The sequence below is a fragment of the Watersipora subatra genome, chromosome 1 (assembly GCF_963576615.1).
Source record: "Watersipora subatra chromosome 1, tzWatSuba1.1, whole genome shotgun sequence".
Lineage (NCBI taxonomy): Eukaryota > Metazoa > Bryozoa > Gymnolaemata > Cheilostomatida > Watersiporidae > Watersipora > Watersipora subatra.
Genome location: NC_088708.1, coordinates 78,559,834 through 78,576,093, shown reverse-complemented (window position 1 = coordinate 78,576,093; position 16,260 = coordinate 78,559,834). Strand labels below are relative to the sequence as shown.

At 37.4% G+C, this 16,260-nt stretch overlaps 1 protein-coding gene across 1 annotated transcript in view; it reads right to left on the bottom strand.

The window, feature by feature from the left end:
• The window catches only part of LOC137385305 (integrin beta pat-3-like), a 30,136-nt gene that overhangs the window by 8,224 nt on the left and 5,652 nt on the right, over positions 1-16,260 (bottom strand). The window contains exons 5-11 of the mRNA XM_068071745.1: positions 15,161-15,245; positions 12,610-12,741; positions 7,442-7,713; positions 7,248-7,328; positions 6,447-6,521; positions 2,114-2,299; positions 1,749-1,840 (exon numbers count right to left, since the gene is read on the bottom strand). Of these exons, the coding sequence (XP_067927846.1) occupies positions 1,749-1,840; positions 2,114-2,299; positions 6,447-6,521; positions 7,248-7,328; positions 7,442-7,713; positions 12,610-12,741; positions 15,161-15,245 (923 nt within the window). The remainder of the gene's footprint in view (positions 1-1,748; positions 1,841-2,113; positions 2,300-6,446; positions 6,522-7,247; positions 7,329-7,441; positions 7,714-12,609; positions 12,742-15,160; positions 15,246-16,260) is intronic.

Below are 16,260 nucleotides of genomic sequence, written 5' to 3'. Positions count from 1 at the left end.
ACCTGTCCTACATACATACCTAGAGTCAACATGTCCTATGTATATACCTAGAGCCAACATGTCCTATGTACATACCTAAAGTCAACATGTCCTATGTACATACCCAAAGTCAACATGTCCTATGTACATACCTAGAGACAACCTGTCCTATATAAATACCTAGAGTCAACATGTCCTATGTACATACCTGGAACCAACCTGTCCTATATACATACCAAGAGTCAACCTGTCCTATGTACATACCTAGAGTCAACCTGTCCTACATACATACCTAGAGTCAACATGTCCTATGTATATACCTAGAGCCAACATGTCCTATGTACATACCTAAAGTCAACATGTCCTATGTACATACCCAAAGTCAACATGTCCTATGTACATGCCTGGAGTCAACCTGTCCTATGTACATAGGACAGTGTATGATTTTAGAGTCAACCTGTCCTATGTACATATTTAGAGTCAACCTGTCCTATGTGCATACTTAGAGTCAACCTTCACTATGTACATATTTAGAGTCAACCTGTCCTATGTACATACTTAGAGTCAACCTGTCCTATATACATACTTAGAGTCAACCTGTCCTATGTACATACTTAGAGTCAACCTGTTCTATGTACATACCTAGAGTCAACCTTCACTATGTACATACCTAGAGTCAACCTGTCCTATGTACATACCTGAGTCAACCTTCACTATATACATACCTAGAGTCAACCTGTTCTATGAACATACTTAGAGTCAACCTGTCCTATGTACATACTTAGCGTCAACCTTCACTATGTACATACCTATAGTCAACCTGTCCTATGTACATATAAGTCTGCTACATAAGCATAAGCTACTACAGGAGGAGAATTGTATATAAAGTTGAATGAAGGCAAAGCGATGGCATGACAAGCCAACTGGCCATTGGCATGTTATAGCAAATAATGAAAGGACGTGCAAACAGCAGTTGTTGACAGCAAACGATATTCAAGCTAAAGAGCTGGTTGAAAGGGGTGCTGACAAACTGCCCCGTCCAGCTGAAGGGTTTCCGAAACTCATAGGAACTGGCTAGACTGTCTAGATGATGAACGACCAACAAGAACCATGTGCAATATGGCGTCATCATGTTGTGATGTGTAGGAGTTAATACACGATACATGAGTTCAAAAGGTCACACAAATAAAAGTACTATTCCAAACCAAAACATGGACCCTGACCCATACTGGAGGGATAAAGGAAGAGGAGGTTGCCGTGCCATAGTAAGTATGAGAACCTGAACCAGATGCTAGATATCTGCTGCGAGAGAGCCGATATGGATACAACACTAGTATGAGGACAAGGATGCTGTCATAGGAAAGCTCACAAGTATAACACAGAATAGTAACAAACTTACCTCACTGACCTGGATGTGAATTACAGAAAGATTAATTTAGTATTTAATAAAGAGATGAAGTAATATTTCTATGTTTATGGTTAAAACATTATGAGACAGTGGCTGCTCAATAAGCGCCGAGAATGCCTGAGGCAATTACTCAATTGAAAGAAAATTGCTTAGAACATTGCTCGATATGGCATGTTTATTGTGGCGCTACAGCGGCAGCGCTGAGGATGACCGCCGCTGTAGTCTGCTACATATCATTCACAAACAGGTAGATACGCGCATGGCTTTGATAGAGATATTGTGCTGATGCACCATATTGATGACCTTCAAATATATCTGAACATTTGGGCCAATGAGAGGCTCCGATAAAGGACATACTCACTCATTGTTACAAGATGCCCTGACCTTGACATTCAAATACTCATTCCTTTCGGCCTTTCTCCTGATCATCATTACCACCTTTGATGAGATTTTCTAAGATGAAACAGAAGAAACGCTAAAGATGACAAAAGTGAATGATTGTGTTTGAATGTGTCGTATCGGGTTTAGCATATATAGAAACATAAGAGCCGTATCGGGTTTAGCATATATAGAAACATAAGAGCCGTATCGGGTTTAGCATATATAGAAACATAAGAGCCATATCGGGTTTAGCATATATAGAAACATAAGAGTCATATCGGGTTTAGCATATATAGAAACATAAGAGTGATGCGGATGAACGGACAACGTAGAGCATTGTCTCACCTGGTAGTTACCCCTGACCAGCTCAACAATGTTTCGAGAATCATTGGCAAGTTTTCCTGTAACTGAGCTAGATATGACTTCGCTGAGTGCGTTGTACCGGCCCTGCTGGTCCTCTGTCACAGCAAATATCACATTCATATTTTTGTCCTCAACCTTGGCAGCTATCTGACTTATGCTCGGGTAGTCCTGTTAAAGACAACTGATGATGAGTTTCTCCAATATAATATCATCCTATCAGCACTGCTTAGCCCCAGAACCGCGGCAGTGCTTTAGTAATGTTAGCAATACCTTGCATAGCGGAAGTACTGTTTTGGAGGCAAATTGCATGGACAGCGTAATGCGTTGTAATGTAAGTAATGCGTTGGCAGTAAATTATAGTAATAATGTATTGCATAATCAGAGTATTGCAACTGCAGTGAATCGCATTAGCAGCATAATGCATCGATCGAGTACAAATGTAGTGATGTAATGCAATAGAAAAAAACATTACATATGATTAATGACAAACGAATATTCCGAGCAAATGCAGTTTCAGCAATTAAAATTAAAAGAACGAGAGGTCTATGGCATTGGCAAGTCCAACCCCAGTGCCGCTGACCTACCGAATATTTATTGAGAGAAGTCTTTGATATTCACTGAGATATAAAAAATTGTTTTTTTACCCGGTTAACTCAAGTGGATAGTCTACTCAAGCTACTCTAACCACTGGTGACCAGAGACCAGGAGTTTGAGCGCTCGCCTTAAGATCTTAGTCATTATCGATAGAGCACTTTTCTGTAACTGACTTCTGTTGAGTATTGCCAGTATTCGGGTAAGCTACCATATGATGTGTAGGTGTCATTACTCCCAATGCTCCAATAACTATTGGAATTACGGTTGCTCTTACATGCCAGCATTTTTCAATATCCTCCCGGAGTGGGAGATATTTCTCCACTTTCTACCTTTCTTGGCTGGCTATGTTATAGTCATTGTCATATACATGTATATTATAGTAGCCCTCTTGCTCTCTCACTCACCATCATGATATTTATATATGTATATAATATATATCTTCTATACATACATTTCTCAAAGTATGTCGTATGTTGGTACGCATTCCGGCTATTATAGATATAGCGCACGCTGATTATCTCACCGATGCGGCCACGCGTTACGACGCCCCTGTTAAAAAATATTTTTCGTAAGGTTCAATTACTATATTTGGGGTCAAGGCCAATTCTTCTCGCGTGGACAATTACATTGTCTCTGTGGGAAGAGTCTCCGTAAAGTAGGAGCGTCTCCGTATTCAAAGTTTTGAAAGATAGCTTCTGGTGGAACAGTAACCTTTTTATACAAGCACGCACACACACACTTTTATGCAAGAATTGTTATTATTAATTCTACATATTCAGGCTTTTATGTTGCTTTCTCAGTTTGTATTATTTGTATCATTACCGATTGATCTTTTATGATGTAATCATAGCAAAACAGACTGAATTTAGCTATTACTTGCTAATCATTTCACATCTAAACCTTTTTATAGTCGTTTTATTTTTTTCAATTTATTTGACCTGCACGAAACATTTTCCTCATGATATGAGCAAATATGAGTTTAAAAGTTGTTTGACTAAGTTTGAAAACCTTTACAATTGTTTTTATTTTCTATTAAATTATTTCAACTACACAAAACACTTTTCTCATGATATGTAGTTTGAAAGTTAGAATGGCAAATGTTGTTATAGGTTAAATACAAATCAATTTTTTGACCAAAGACTTTTTTATTCACAGGGCAACGCCGGGTAGCACAGCTAGTATATATATATTTGAAATATATATATACATTTTAAATATATATATACATTTTAAATATATATGTATATATACTGTATATTTAAAATGTATTAAACTGTAGAACTAAAAAGTTGGCAACCTTTTATTACTATTTAGCTTTGTACAGTTAAAACGACTGCACTTATCAGATAAAATTTGCACTCAGCAGGCAGCTTTTATCTAACGAATAACGAGAGGTTGCACACGACAATTTCACTATATATATATACATAAATATATATATATACATGTATATATATATATAAAATCGTCTCATAGCGAAAATGAACGCATGAAAGCATAGTTGAATCGTACCATTAAACAAGCTCCCACGCCTCGAAGATCTAAAGCTGAAACTTCCAACATCAGCGATATTAACAATAAAGATTGGGAGATGAAAAGCATGAGGCTCTCACGGGCTCATACGATCCCATAACAGAACTTAAACGTGTGATTTGTAGTTATTTTTATATTCTTTTGTACCAGATTGCTGAATTTCATTTTGTAATTCTAGTCATTTTTATAGCTCACTAGCCGTATTACCCACCATAGTGTAGTAAAATGGATATGTGATTTTAATGGGTGCATACATTAAATTGATAAAAATTTGGCAATGTCAAAGATTATTAGACAAACTAGTGGTTTTAGAGCCAAACAAGAAAACATAATACATGTTAGTTGACAGCATTAGTGTTTTAGTTTAACCTTCACAAACCCAAAGAAACTAATAGTCAGATGCTAGATAGATGAAAATATACAGAGATGACAACTCCAATAATTGTTGCAAACAACTAACTATATATAGCTCAAATTATTGTTGCAAACAATACTGCCCTGAGCAAGCAAAACGCTCTATCTTGATCTTTGTAAATTGTTCAGTACAACCACAAACACGTTTTAGTTGAGCCTGGCATCAGTAATTGCAGTATTTCATTTATTTTTTCTGATTTGTTATGGTGAGATATCAAAAAATCTTTAAAAAAAAGTTTTTTGTGAAAATTCAAAATCAAAGGAGTTATTTCACTTAGGGTGGTTAGATTGCCTAAATTGACACTTCACTATGCTGGCACAAGGCAATCACAATGCCCTATCACAGCAGATAGGGCATTTTGATTGCTTAATTGGACAGGTTTCTCATTGTTAGTTTGTCACAAGGCCATGTGCTATGACTGGATTATCAAGGGATTACAAGTTTCAATCCTGATATTAATCTAGTCAGCAAAAGGATAAATGTTGCAATTCTAATTACTAATCCAGTCAACACAAGGATGAAAGCCATTTGACAACCATCATTCAGTTCAAAAGTTAAGAGATGATCAAAGACCTAAGTCTCGTTCAAACCTGATATTATGAAATGGAAGTAGTAAGTAAAATCGTGTTTTATTACGATCAAATGCTTTTATTGAAAACAATTTAAAACAAGCAACTGAATGCAATAATGACAGTATTTTAAGAAAGCAAAACCTTTCCATGGACATGAAATTAAAACAAACTTCCCATCAAATCTCAGAGGCAGAATTTAGGATCTAGACTTATATCACTTAGAGATTGTTTGGTCATGGTAAATATATTATGATGAAGAAGATAGCAAGAAGATTGAGCACTTAGAAGTGCACAAGCTTGTAACAGCTTCCTTAGAAACAACCAAGTGTATCTGCTTACGATTTGCGTCCCATTGTCTGTATTCTATGCGATTACATAATGCTGTTCATCATGCCCAACTTTGTGTATGTTCAGGCCAATCAAAACGCCCTATCTGCAAATAGGGCGTTTTGATTGCCACTTTATGTGTGGTAAATGTGGATAGGGCGTTTTGCACAGAGTGAAAAGTGCTATTTCTGGTGGTCTCAGAAGTATGAAATTTCGGGACATGTTAGATCTCAACCTAACTTACAAATAAACACGGGAAAGTGAATTTTGAAAAAATTGTCAGATAAAGCGTTTTGGTTGCTTAGGGCAGAATATAGCAGCTATGTATGTATAATAATATGTATATAACAGCTAACAATAACATGTAATAAAACTTGCTAATATTCAGAGGTGATAACTTCCAATTGAGTTGATAGCCACCAGTGCCCATTACACAAACATTTTAGCACTTATATTTAGGGCTTCAAGCAAGAAGCTTTGCGTTTTACCGAAGAATATTGCTGCTTGACAACCTTATGGTGCCACCAACCTTGTGGTGCCACCAACCTTGTGGTGCCACCAACCTTGTGGTGCTGGTGCGCAGTATAGAGAAAATTGCACTTTTCATCATTGTAGCTGAATGGAGCTTCGAAAAAAATGCTTACTGGTTTCACTGTTGATAATATAATAAGTACATGTATTCAGAAAGTAACAAGTACAAAGTACATTTCGTATCTACATATCGTAACAAATACATTTCATATCTACACATAAGTATTGCAATGGCAAGGCATTAGAAGGGAATTGTATGTATTAGCAGTACATTGTACATTGCATAGGAAGGGACTGGATCCAGAGGAAATAAGATTAAATAGAATAAGATAACAAATGATACCTGCTTGCCTGCCCAAGTGTACTCATTATTTTCCATGTGACACTGACCATCATTGGGCTCCACTACTCCACCGAGCTAAAACACCAGTATATATTACTAACACCTAGCTAAAACACCAGTACATATTACTAACATCTAGCTAAAACACCAGTACATATTACTAACACCTAGCTAAAACACCAGTACATATTACTAACATCTAGCTAAAACACCAGTATATATTACTAACACCTAGCTAAAACACCAGTACATATTACTAACACCTAGCTAAAACACCAGTACATATTACTAACACCTAGCTAAAACACCAGTACATATTACTAACATCTAGCTAAAACACCAGTATATATTACTAACACCTAGCTAAAACACCAGTACATATTACTAACACCTAGCTAAAACACCAGTACATATTACTAACACCTAGCTAAAACACCAGTACATATTACTAACATCTAGCTAAAACACCAGTACATATTACTAACATCTAGCTAAAACACCAGTACATATTACTAACATCTAGCTAAAACACCAGTACATATTACTAACATCTAGCTAAAACACCAGTACATATTACTAACACCTAGCTAAAACACCAGTATATATTACTAACACCTAGCTAAAACACCAGTACATATTACTAACACCTAGCTAAAACACCAGTACATATTACTAACATCTAGCTAAAACACCAGTACATATTACTAACATCTAGCTAAAACACCAGTACATATTACTAACATCTAGCTAGAATTGCAGTACGCATTGCTAGTCAAATATATTTGAAATAAATAGGCAGACCTTTCCGTCGCCTGCAGAGTGAAATGGTGAATCTGTGGAGAATATCAACATCTTTCTAGAGTTCGCCCTCCATCCAATCACCTGAGAAGGTCCAACAATTACATCAAAAAGAGAGTTGATCTCTGAACTTATGAAACTCATGCTATCATACATAGAGTTATCATGCATAGAGCTGATCTTATCGCAAAGCTCACCGAATCACAGACAATGGCTTGCATCAAAGCGTCAAAGCCTCCCTCTGGTTCATCCAGGTTGCCAGATACCTGAGTCGCATCCACTTTATCAGCAAATGCTGACGTGTTATCCGTCAGCACGAGTCTGTGTTTGAAGCTGTACGGGCTCTCACAATCCGAGCAAGGAGACACGAGTCTATCGGGGAGAGTGTTCACATAAGGCATCAAAACCTTATCGACGAAGGAGCCAAAGCCAAGCCTCACATCCTTTGTAATTTTACGCATCTCCTCGGCTGTTAACAAAGATTGTTCAAAACATGACGGATCAAGTCCAACAGAATATTCAACCCGAAGGTCCATACTTTCGCTGAAAAGAAAGACGATTTCAATCTCCAATGACAAAAGAGGCCATTGGAAGGCCCAATGGCAAGATGTCTCATGAGAACATAGTTGACCATAAAAAACAACATGGGTATTTTACAAACTACAGTCAAACATGGATAACTCGAACTTCAAGGGACCGAGCAAAAGTGTTCGAATTATCAGAGCATTCAAGTTATCAGAGCACTGTCACAAGTCCATATATTTACTTATTTATTAGTAGATACATGTACATATACAAACTATAATATAAATCAAAAGCACAAATGGCTTGTTTCAAATTAAATGCTTCTAATGTAAAGTTTAAAACGTTTTCATGAAAAAGTATAGAGATTTTTCTATCACTTGAGATTGGTTTGTTGTTTGAGGTGATGTTATTGTCAGGACGTTTTTCAGATTGACATTGGCAAAACTTGATCGTTGTTGAAATGCTCAAAAGAAAAGACATTTTTTTCTTTTGGGGTTTTACCCACGATCAATTTTGCCGTTTTTTCTTGAAGTTTATGCAGATTACCTTACTTTACCTGGGATTCGTTAAGAGCAACACTCCGAGGCAGTTCAATTAGAAGTTTTACGAGGTTTTACGGTACATTCTATATCACTCACGCTTTTTAAATAGATACTTATTGAATGTACACACGTATTCTGTGTTTAGGTCAAACGATGAATAGTTTTTTGTAGCTCAGACAACGTATACGTTTAATTACAACATTCCGACGTTGATTCAACACGGAATCAACGTCGGAAAACTATTCATCACGGGCTAGTCGGGTCACGCACTCAAGGATTTTTCGCCACGCACATACAAAACAACATGCGATTTTTGTTTTGTATGTGCGTGGCGAAAATCCTTGCGCGCGTGACCCGGCTAGCCCGTGCTATTCATTGTATCGCAGTACAAATCAAATTTCACCAAACTTTTAGAAAAGTCGTTGACAGAAATATTTTGCCGATGGTGGTAATAACGACGCTTATGAATTACGAAAAGATGAAGTTTACCTCTATGGCTTTGAATAAAGTGATTTTCTAAAGCGATAACAACCGTTTCGGTAGCCGTTGGGCAAAAAAACAGTTTGAATTAACAGTGTTGAGTTCGAGTTATCTATAGCAATTTATCATTACGTGGGAACGGACCAAAGGAACTGTTCGAATTAACCATGTGTTCGAGCTATCCGTGGACGAGTTATCCATGTTTGACTGTATATGACATTATATATCATCTGATGATATATATATATGTCTGATCCTTAGATTGACCTATCACGGCTGTCCTTAGATTGACCTATCACGGCTGTCCTTAGATTGACCTATCACGGCTGTCTTTAGATTGACCTATCACGGCTGTCCTTAGATTGACCTATCACGGCTGTCCTTAGATTGACCTATCACGGCTGTCCTTAGATTGACCTATCACGGCTGTCCTTAGATTGACCTATCACGGCTGTCCTTAGATTGACCTATCACAACTGTCCTTAGATCGACCAATCACGGCTATCATAACGAGATACGAGAGAAACTAAAAAAGCAGGCTAGCTGCTCATACCACCATTCAATCCTGTCTTCTGTCAATTCATCAAACATGCGCATTCGGAAGAAAAAATAAAACTAATGGAATACTAGAAAGAAATTCTGACAGGGTAAAAACTATTTTACCAGAAACAAAACAGGTGCATCTATTAGTACCGATAAACAAAGGGCCTTCCATAATTCTATCTGATATAATATATTAGATAATTATATAATATAACTCTATTAAGCTTGAAGAGAGAGTATACTGAAGGAAAAAAGAGAGGAGGTACTAGACTCTAGTACAGTCATACCTCGGCATGCGTAATGCGTTCTAGGACTGAGCTCGTATGCCGATGTACCCGTGTCTCGATGCAATATTTCCTATATAAAATCACTATATACAAATTAATCCGTTACCATATTATGAAAAAACCACCTGAAACAGGATATTACGGCGGAAAAACACGGTTTCAGTTGTTGTAATTCGGTACCTACACTAACAATTACCTATTTAGTGGTTAAAATCTGCAATAAAATGTAACATTATAATGTACACTTCTGTAAGTTTTTACCTTCGAGACAAACGTGGTGGCTAACAGCAGTCTGAGAGAGACATGACCACAACGCATTTGGTACACTAAACTTTTGTGATGTTATGTAAAAGAAAATTTGAATTTAATTATGTAAAGAAGTTTAGCTTATTAAAAACACACTTGAAGCTAAGTTTTAATCTTTTACGAAACTTACTTTAATTTTGTCGTCTCAATGTCTTTGTTATCTATTTCCGTTTTTTGCCTCGCATTCGCTATAACTTTTAGCCAACCTTTTAAAAACCTTTTTCAAACTAATTCGGGGCGAAAGATCGAGCGATGCTGTTCTCAAAGGCAGCTTCTCGCAGACTTGGTCATATAATGGCCATCAAAAACGGGCTCGTATCTCAAAGATTACTCCTATCTCAAGGAAGAAATTTGCTCGAAATTCTGCCCGTATCTCGATCTTCTCGTATGTTGAGGCACTTCTATATCGAGATATGACTGTACCATCATCAGTCTTGTAATGAGTCTCTGGAAAACACAGCCTGACACAAAAATACTTTTTTGCCTTTGAAATTTTTTAACATCAGGTTCCTTATTTCTTTCGTAGCATAAAATTGTATATTCCTTAGTATTTATTTCTAATAATTTTATTCATAAAACATAATTTCTATTCTGAATTGAGTCATTATCACTCCGATCAAACTTTTGCTACAAGTAAAACTACTTTCATTATTCTCTCTGACAATCAGCTAGCCAATCACATCGCTCTCTCTAACAGTCAGCTAGCTAATCGCATCCCTCTCTGACAATCAGCTAGCTAATCACATCTCTCTGACAATCAACTAGCTAATCACATCTCTCTCTCTAACAATCAGCTGGCCAATCAAATCTCTCTCTGACAATCAGCTAGCCAATCACATCTCTCTAACAATCAGCTAGCCAATCACATCTCTCTCTGACAATCAGCTAGCTAATCACATCTCTCTAACAATCAGCTAGCTAATCACATCTCTCTGACAATCCGTTAGCTAATCACACCTCTCTGACAATCAGCTAGCCAATCAGATCTCTCTCTGACAATCAACAAGCCAATCACATCTCTCTCTGACAATCAGCTAACCAATCACATCTCTCTAACAATTGATCAGACAATCACATCTTCCTGACAATCAACTTAGCTAGCCAATAGCAACAAAGTGGCAGGCATAAAAATCAAGCATTTTTTATATACGAAATACAGTCAAACATGGATAACTCGTCCACGGATAGCTCGAAAAAATGGTTAATTCGAACATTTCCTTTGGTCCGTTCCCACGTAATGATAAATTGCTATAGATAACTCGAATTCAACACTGTTAATTCGAACTGTTTTTTTGCCCAACAGCTACCGAAACGGTTGTTTTCGCTTTAGAAAATCACTTTATTCAAAGCCATAGAGGTAAACTTCATCTTTTCGTAATTCATAAGCGTCGTTATTACCACCATCGGCAAAATATTTTTGTCAACGACTTTTCTAAAAGTTTGGTGAAATTTGATTTATACAGCGATACGATGAATAGCACGGGCTAGCCGGGTCACGCGCGCAAGAATTTTCGCCACGCACATACAAAACAAAAATCGCATGTTGTTTTGTATGTGCGTGGCGAAAATCTTTGAGTGCGTGACTCGGCTAGCCCGTGATGAATAGTTTTCCGACGTTGATTCCGTGTTGAATCAACGTTGGAATGTTGAATGTTTAAAACGTCTTAAAAAATGTTGTAATTAAACGTATACGTTGTTTGAGCTACAAAAAACTATTCATCGTTTGACCTAAACACAGAATACGTGTGTACATTCAATAAGTATCTATTAAAAAAGCGTGAGTGATATAGAATGTATCGTAAAACCTCGTAAAACTTCTAATTGAACTGCCTCGGAGTGTTGCTCTTAACGAATCCCAGGTAAAGTAAAGTAATCTGCATAAACTTCAAGAAAAAACGGCAAAATTGATGGTGGGTAAAACCCCAAAAGAAAAAAATGTCTTTTCTTTTGAGAATTTCAACAACGATCAAGTTTTGCCAATGTCAATCTGAAAAACGTCCTGGTAATAACATCACCTCAAACAACAAACCAATCTCAAGTGATAGAAAAATCTCTATACTTTTTCATGAAAACGTTTTAAACTTTACATTAGAAGCATTTAATTTGAAACAAGCCATTTGTGCTTTTGATTTATATTATAGTTTGTATATGTACATGTATCTACTAATAAATAAGTAAATATATGGACTTGTGACAGTGCTCTGATAACTTGAACGCTCTGATAATTCGAACACTTTTGCTCGGTCCCTTGAAGTTCGAGTTATCCATGTTTGACTGTATATATCAGTCAGCAATAACATCCAACACTGTGACCTCAGTCAATATTTCTCCAGCATACTTCAGCCTTTAGACTGGCCATAGGGCTCCTAAGGCCTGCTGCGTATGCAAGTATTTTTTGGAAATAAATATATTTGATATGTGAAGGAATTAATTAGGAGTGACGACTAATGCTCAGCTAAATTTATAGTAAGTTTGGGCACTTATCAGTCAATTGTACCAGAACAGGAGCAGCCCTTAACTACTCATTACTAGCATATTCAACTTAGTTTCATGGCTGTTCATTTAGCGCGCCAACAGAAAGGAGATAGCAAAAAACATTAGCGATTCTTTTACAACACTGAAAATACTCCATAAAGTTATTCGTGAGGAGCCAAACATGCGTACATTTTATCTGATTCTTACCGAGTTGAATGCCAAGGTTAGCGACCTTGACCTTGTCATCTTTCATAGACTGAGAGAGATCCATGAGATAATAGAGATCTACAGGGTAGTCTTTAGCTAACCTAAATGTTATGTTTCTCTTCACCTTCTCTCCTGCAATCAACCAAACAAAGACCATATTTATTACTATTGTTACATCATTGCATTACTTGCTTCATCAGCATATTCATTGTCTAATTTGGTTCATCAATACTTTGTAATAGCCCAAATGTTTGTGTAGCTATTTGCATTTCCATTTTTTATTAGAAAAAATCTTATGAAGGCAGCCAAGTACAAAAATAATTTGGGACCATGACATGAATCAAACTATAGAAAAACTTCTAATTTCATAGATTTAGTTACTTGTATTTGAGAGGTATTTGAGAGGTTTAATGAACAGTTCCAGCTTATATTAGTGACCTTAACATAGCTGTTCCAGCTTATATTAGTGACCTTAACATAGCTGTTCCAACTTATACTAGTGACCTTCACATAGCTGTTCCAACTTATACTAGTGACCTTCACATAACTGTTTCAACTTATGCTAGTGACCTTCACATAGCTGTTCCAACTTGTACTAATGACCTTCACATAGCTGTTCCGACTTATACCAGTGACCATCGCATAGCTGTTCCAACTTATACTAGTGACCTTCACATAGCTGTTCCAACTTGTACTAGTGACCTTCACATAGCTGTTCCAACTTATACTAATGACCTTCACATAGCTGTTCCAACTTATACTAGTGACCATCACATAGCTGTTCCAGCTTATACTAGTGACCTTCACATAGCTGTTCCAACTTATAGTAGTGACCATCACATAGTTGTTCCAACTTATACTAGTGACCTTCACATAGCTGCTCCAACTTATACTAGTGACCTTCACATAGCTGTTCCAACTTATACTAGTGACCATCACATAGCTGTTCCAACTTGTACTAGTGACCTTCACATAGCTGTTCCAACTTATACTAATGACCTTCACATAGCTGTTCCAACTTATACTAGTGACCATCACATAGCTGTTCCAGCTTATACTAGTGACCTTCACATAGCTGTTCCAACTTATAGTAGTGACCATCACATAGTTGTTCCAACTTATACTAGTGACCTTCACACAGCTGTTCCAACTTATACTAGTGACCATCACATAGCTGTTCCAACTTATACTAGTGACCTTCACATGGCTGTTCCAACTTATACTAGTGACCTTCACATAGCTGCTCCAACTTATACTAGTGACCTTCACATAGCTGTTCCAACTTATACTAGTGACCATCACATAGCTGTTACGCGTGGGAACATCTTTGTTCATATATAAATAGGAGTTGGCTGAAACTGTGCAGCCATCACAAATCAAAGGCAAATCAAGGAGGAAAGAAGTTCGCATTAAAAGTGAATAAATAAAATTGAGGTTATGCTCCCAACTTTATCAGCATTAACTTTTAGAGCTGCCAACAAAGGTTCAGTGAAATCACAACCATGCTCTAACGTTGATGCGGCTTTTTCCATTAAAAATCGATTGAAATGAAGTTTAATTTAGGCTTTGATCATTGCTTGGAAACAAACCATAATATCAGCCAATCAGAATACATGAGCTGTGTAGCAGGTTTGCACCAAACAATATACTGAGTATAATGATCAGGGATAATATATGACTCAGTATAATGACTGCTAGAGGTAAACTAAATACAGTTAGTATAACTTGTTACTGAGAATAGTATAACTGCTAGAGGTAAACCAAATACAGCTAGTATGACTTGGTACTGAGAACAGTATAACGGCTAGAGGTAAACTAAATACAGTTAGTATTACTTGTTACTGAGAACAGTATAACTGCTAGAGGTAAACCAAATACAGCTAGTATGACTTGCTACTGAGAACAGTATAACTGCTAGAGGTAAACTAAATACAGTTGGTATGACTTGTTACTGAGAACAGTATAACTGCTAGAGGTAAACCAAATACAGTTAGTATGACTTGTTACTGAGAACAGTATAACTGCTAGAGGTAAACTAAATACAGTTGGTATGACTTGCTACTGAGAACAGTAGAGGTTAACCAAATACAGTTAGTATGATTTGTTACTGAGAGCAATATAATAACTGCTAGAGGTCAGCCAAATACAGTTTGAGTGGCCTGGTGAATAATGTATAACATCCCAGATATGTAGACGATGATTTAAAACTGTAAACTTAACCATAATAGGCTAGCCTTGAACAAATGAGAGTTGATTGTAACAAATGACAGCAAGAACAGAGGGAGCGAGGATCAAAATGAGAACATAGAAAGCTAGTAGTATTACGCAATACATGGTAATCAGAAACCCCCACTATCTAATATTATAATAAAACACCTAGTACGATGACCACAGGCTACCAGCACACAAGCTATATCCCTAGCAGTATCTCAAGAGCTATAAGTTATATATCAGGTTGATCTTTGTCAATGACCGCAGGCTACCATCACACAGGCTAGGTTTTACTTTAACATTTAGGCCTGACCCGGAATGATCTGAATTCAGTACAAACCTGGTCGGAGTTTAAGATGAAGTTTTTGGGGAGAGAGTTGTATGGCGGGCTGGGAGGAGTCTACAGCGTCCCTCACCGCAGTGGCCTACAAGAGGAAGATAAGGATAGAGAGACACGCTAACACCAAGCTTCATCACTAACACCAAGCTTCATCGGTTGAATGGATGTGTAATGAAGTAGTTAATGGAATTAATATTAACATATCAGTATATCTGATCATACACTTTGTCTTTGCTCTAGACAGTTAGTCACCACTACCTCTCCTCACTACAGTACAGAGGTACACTCTCAACACTACCTCTCTTCACTACAGTACAGAGGTACAATCTCAACCCAACTTTCCTCACTACAGTACAGAGGTACAATCTCAACCCAACTTTCCTCACTACAGTACAGAGGTACACTCTCAACACTACCTCTCCTCACTACAGTACAGAGGTACACTCTCAACACTACCTCTCCTAACTAAAGTACAGAGGTACACTCTCAGCACTACCTCTTCTCACTACAGTACAGAGGTACACTCTCAACACTACCTCTCCTCACTACAGTACAGAGGTACAATCTCAACCCAACTTTCCTAACTAAAGTACAGAGGTACACTCTCAACACTACCTCTCCTAACTAAAGTACAGAGGTACACTCTCAGCACTACCTCTCCTCACTACAGTACAGAGGTACACTGTCAACACTACCTCTCCTAACTAAAGTACAGAGGTACACTCTCAGCACTACCTCTTCTCACTACAGTACAGAGGTACACTCTCAACACTACCTCTCCTAACTAAAGTACAGAGGTACACTCTCAGCACTACCTCTTCTCACTACAGTACAGAGGTACACTCTCAACACTACCTCTCCTCACTACAGTACAGAGGTACAATCTCAACCCAACTTTCCTAACTAAAGTACAGAGGTACACTCTCAACACTACCTCTCCTAACTAAAGTACAGAGGTACAATCTCAACCCAACTCTTCTCACTAAAGTACAGAGGTACACTCTCAGCACTACCTCTCCTAACTAAAGTACAGAGGTACACTCTCAACACTACCTCTCCTCACTACAGTACAGAGGTACACTCTCAACACTACCTCTCCT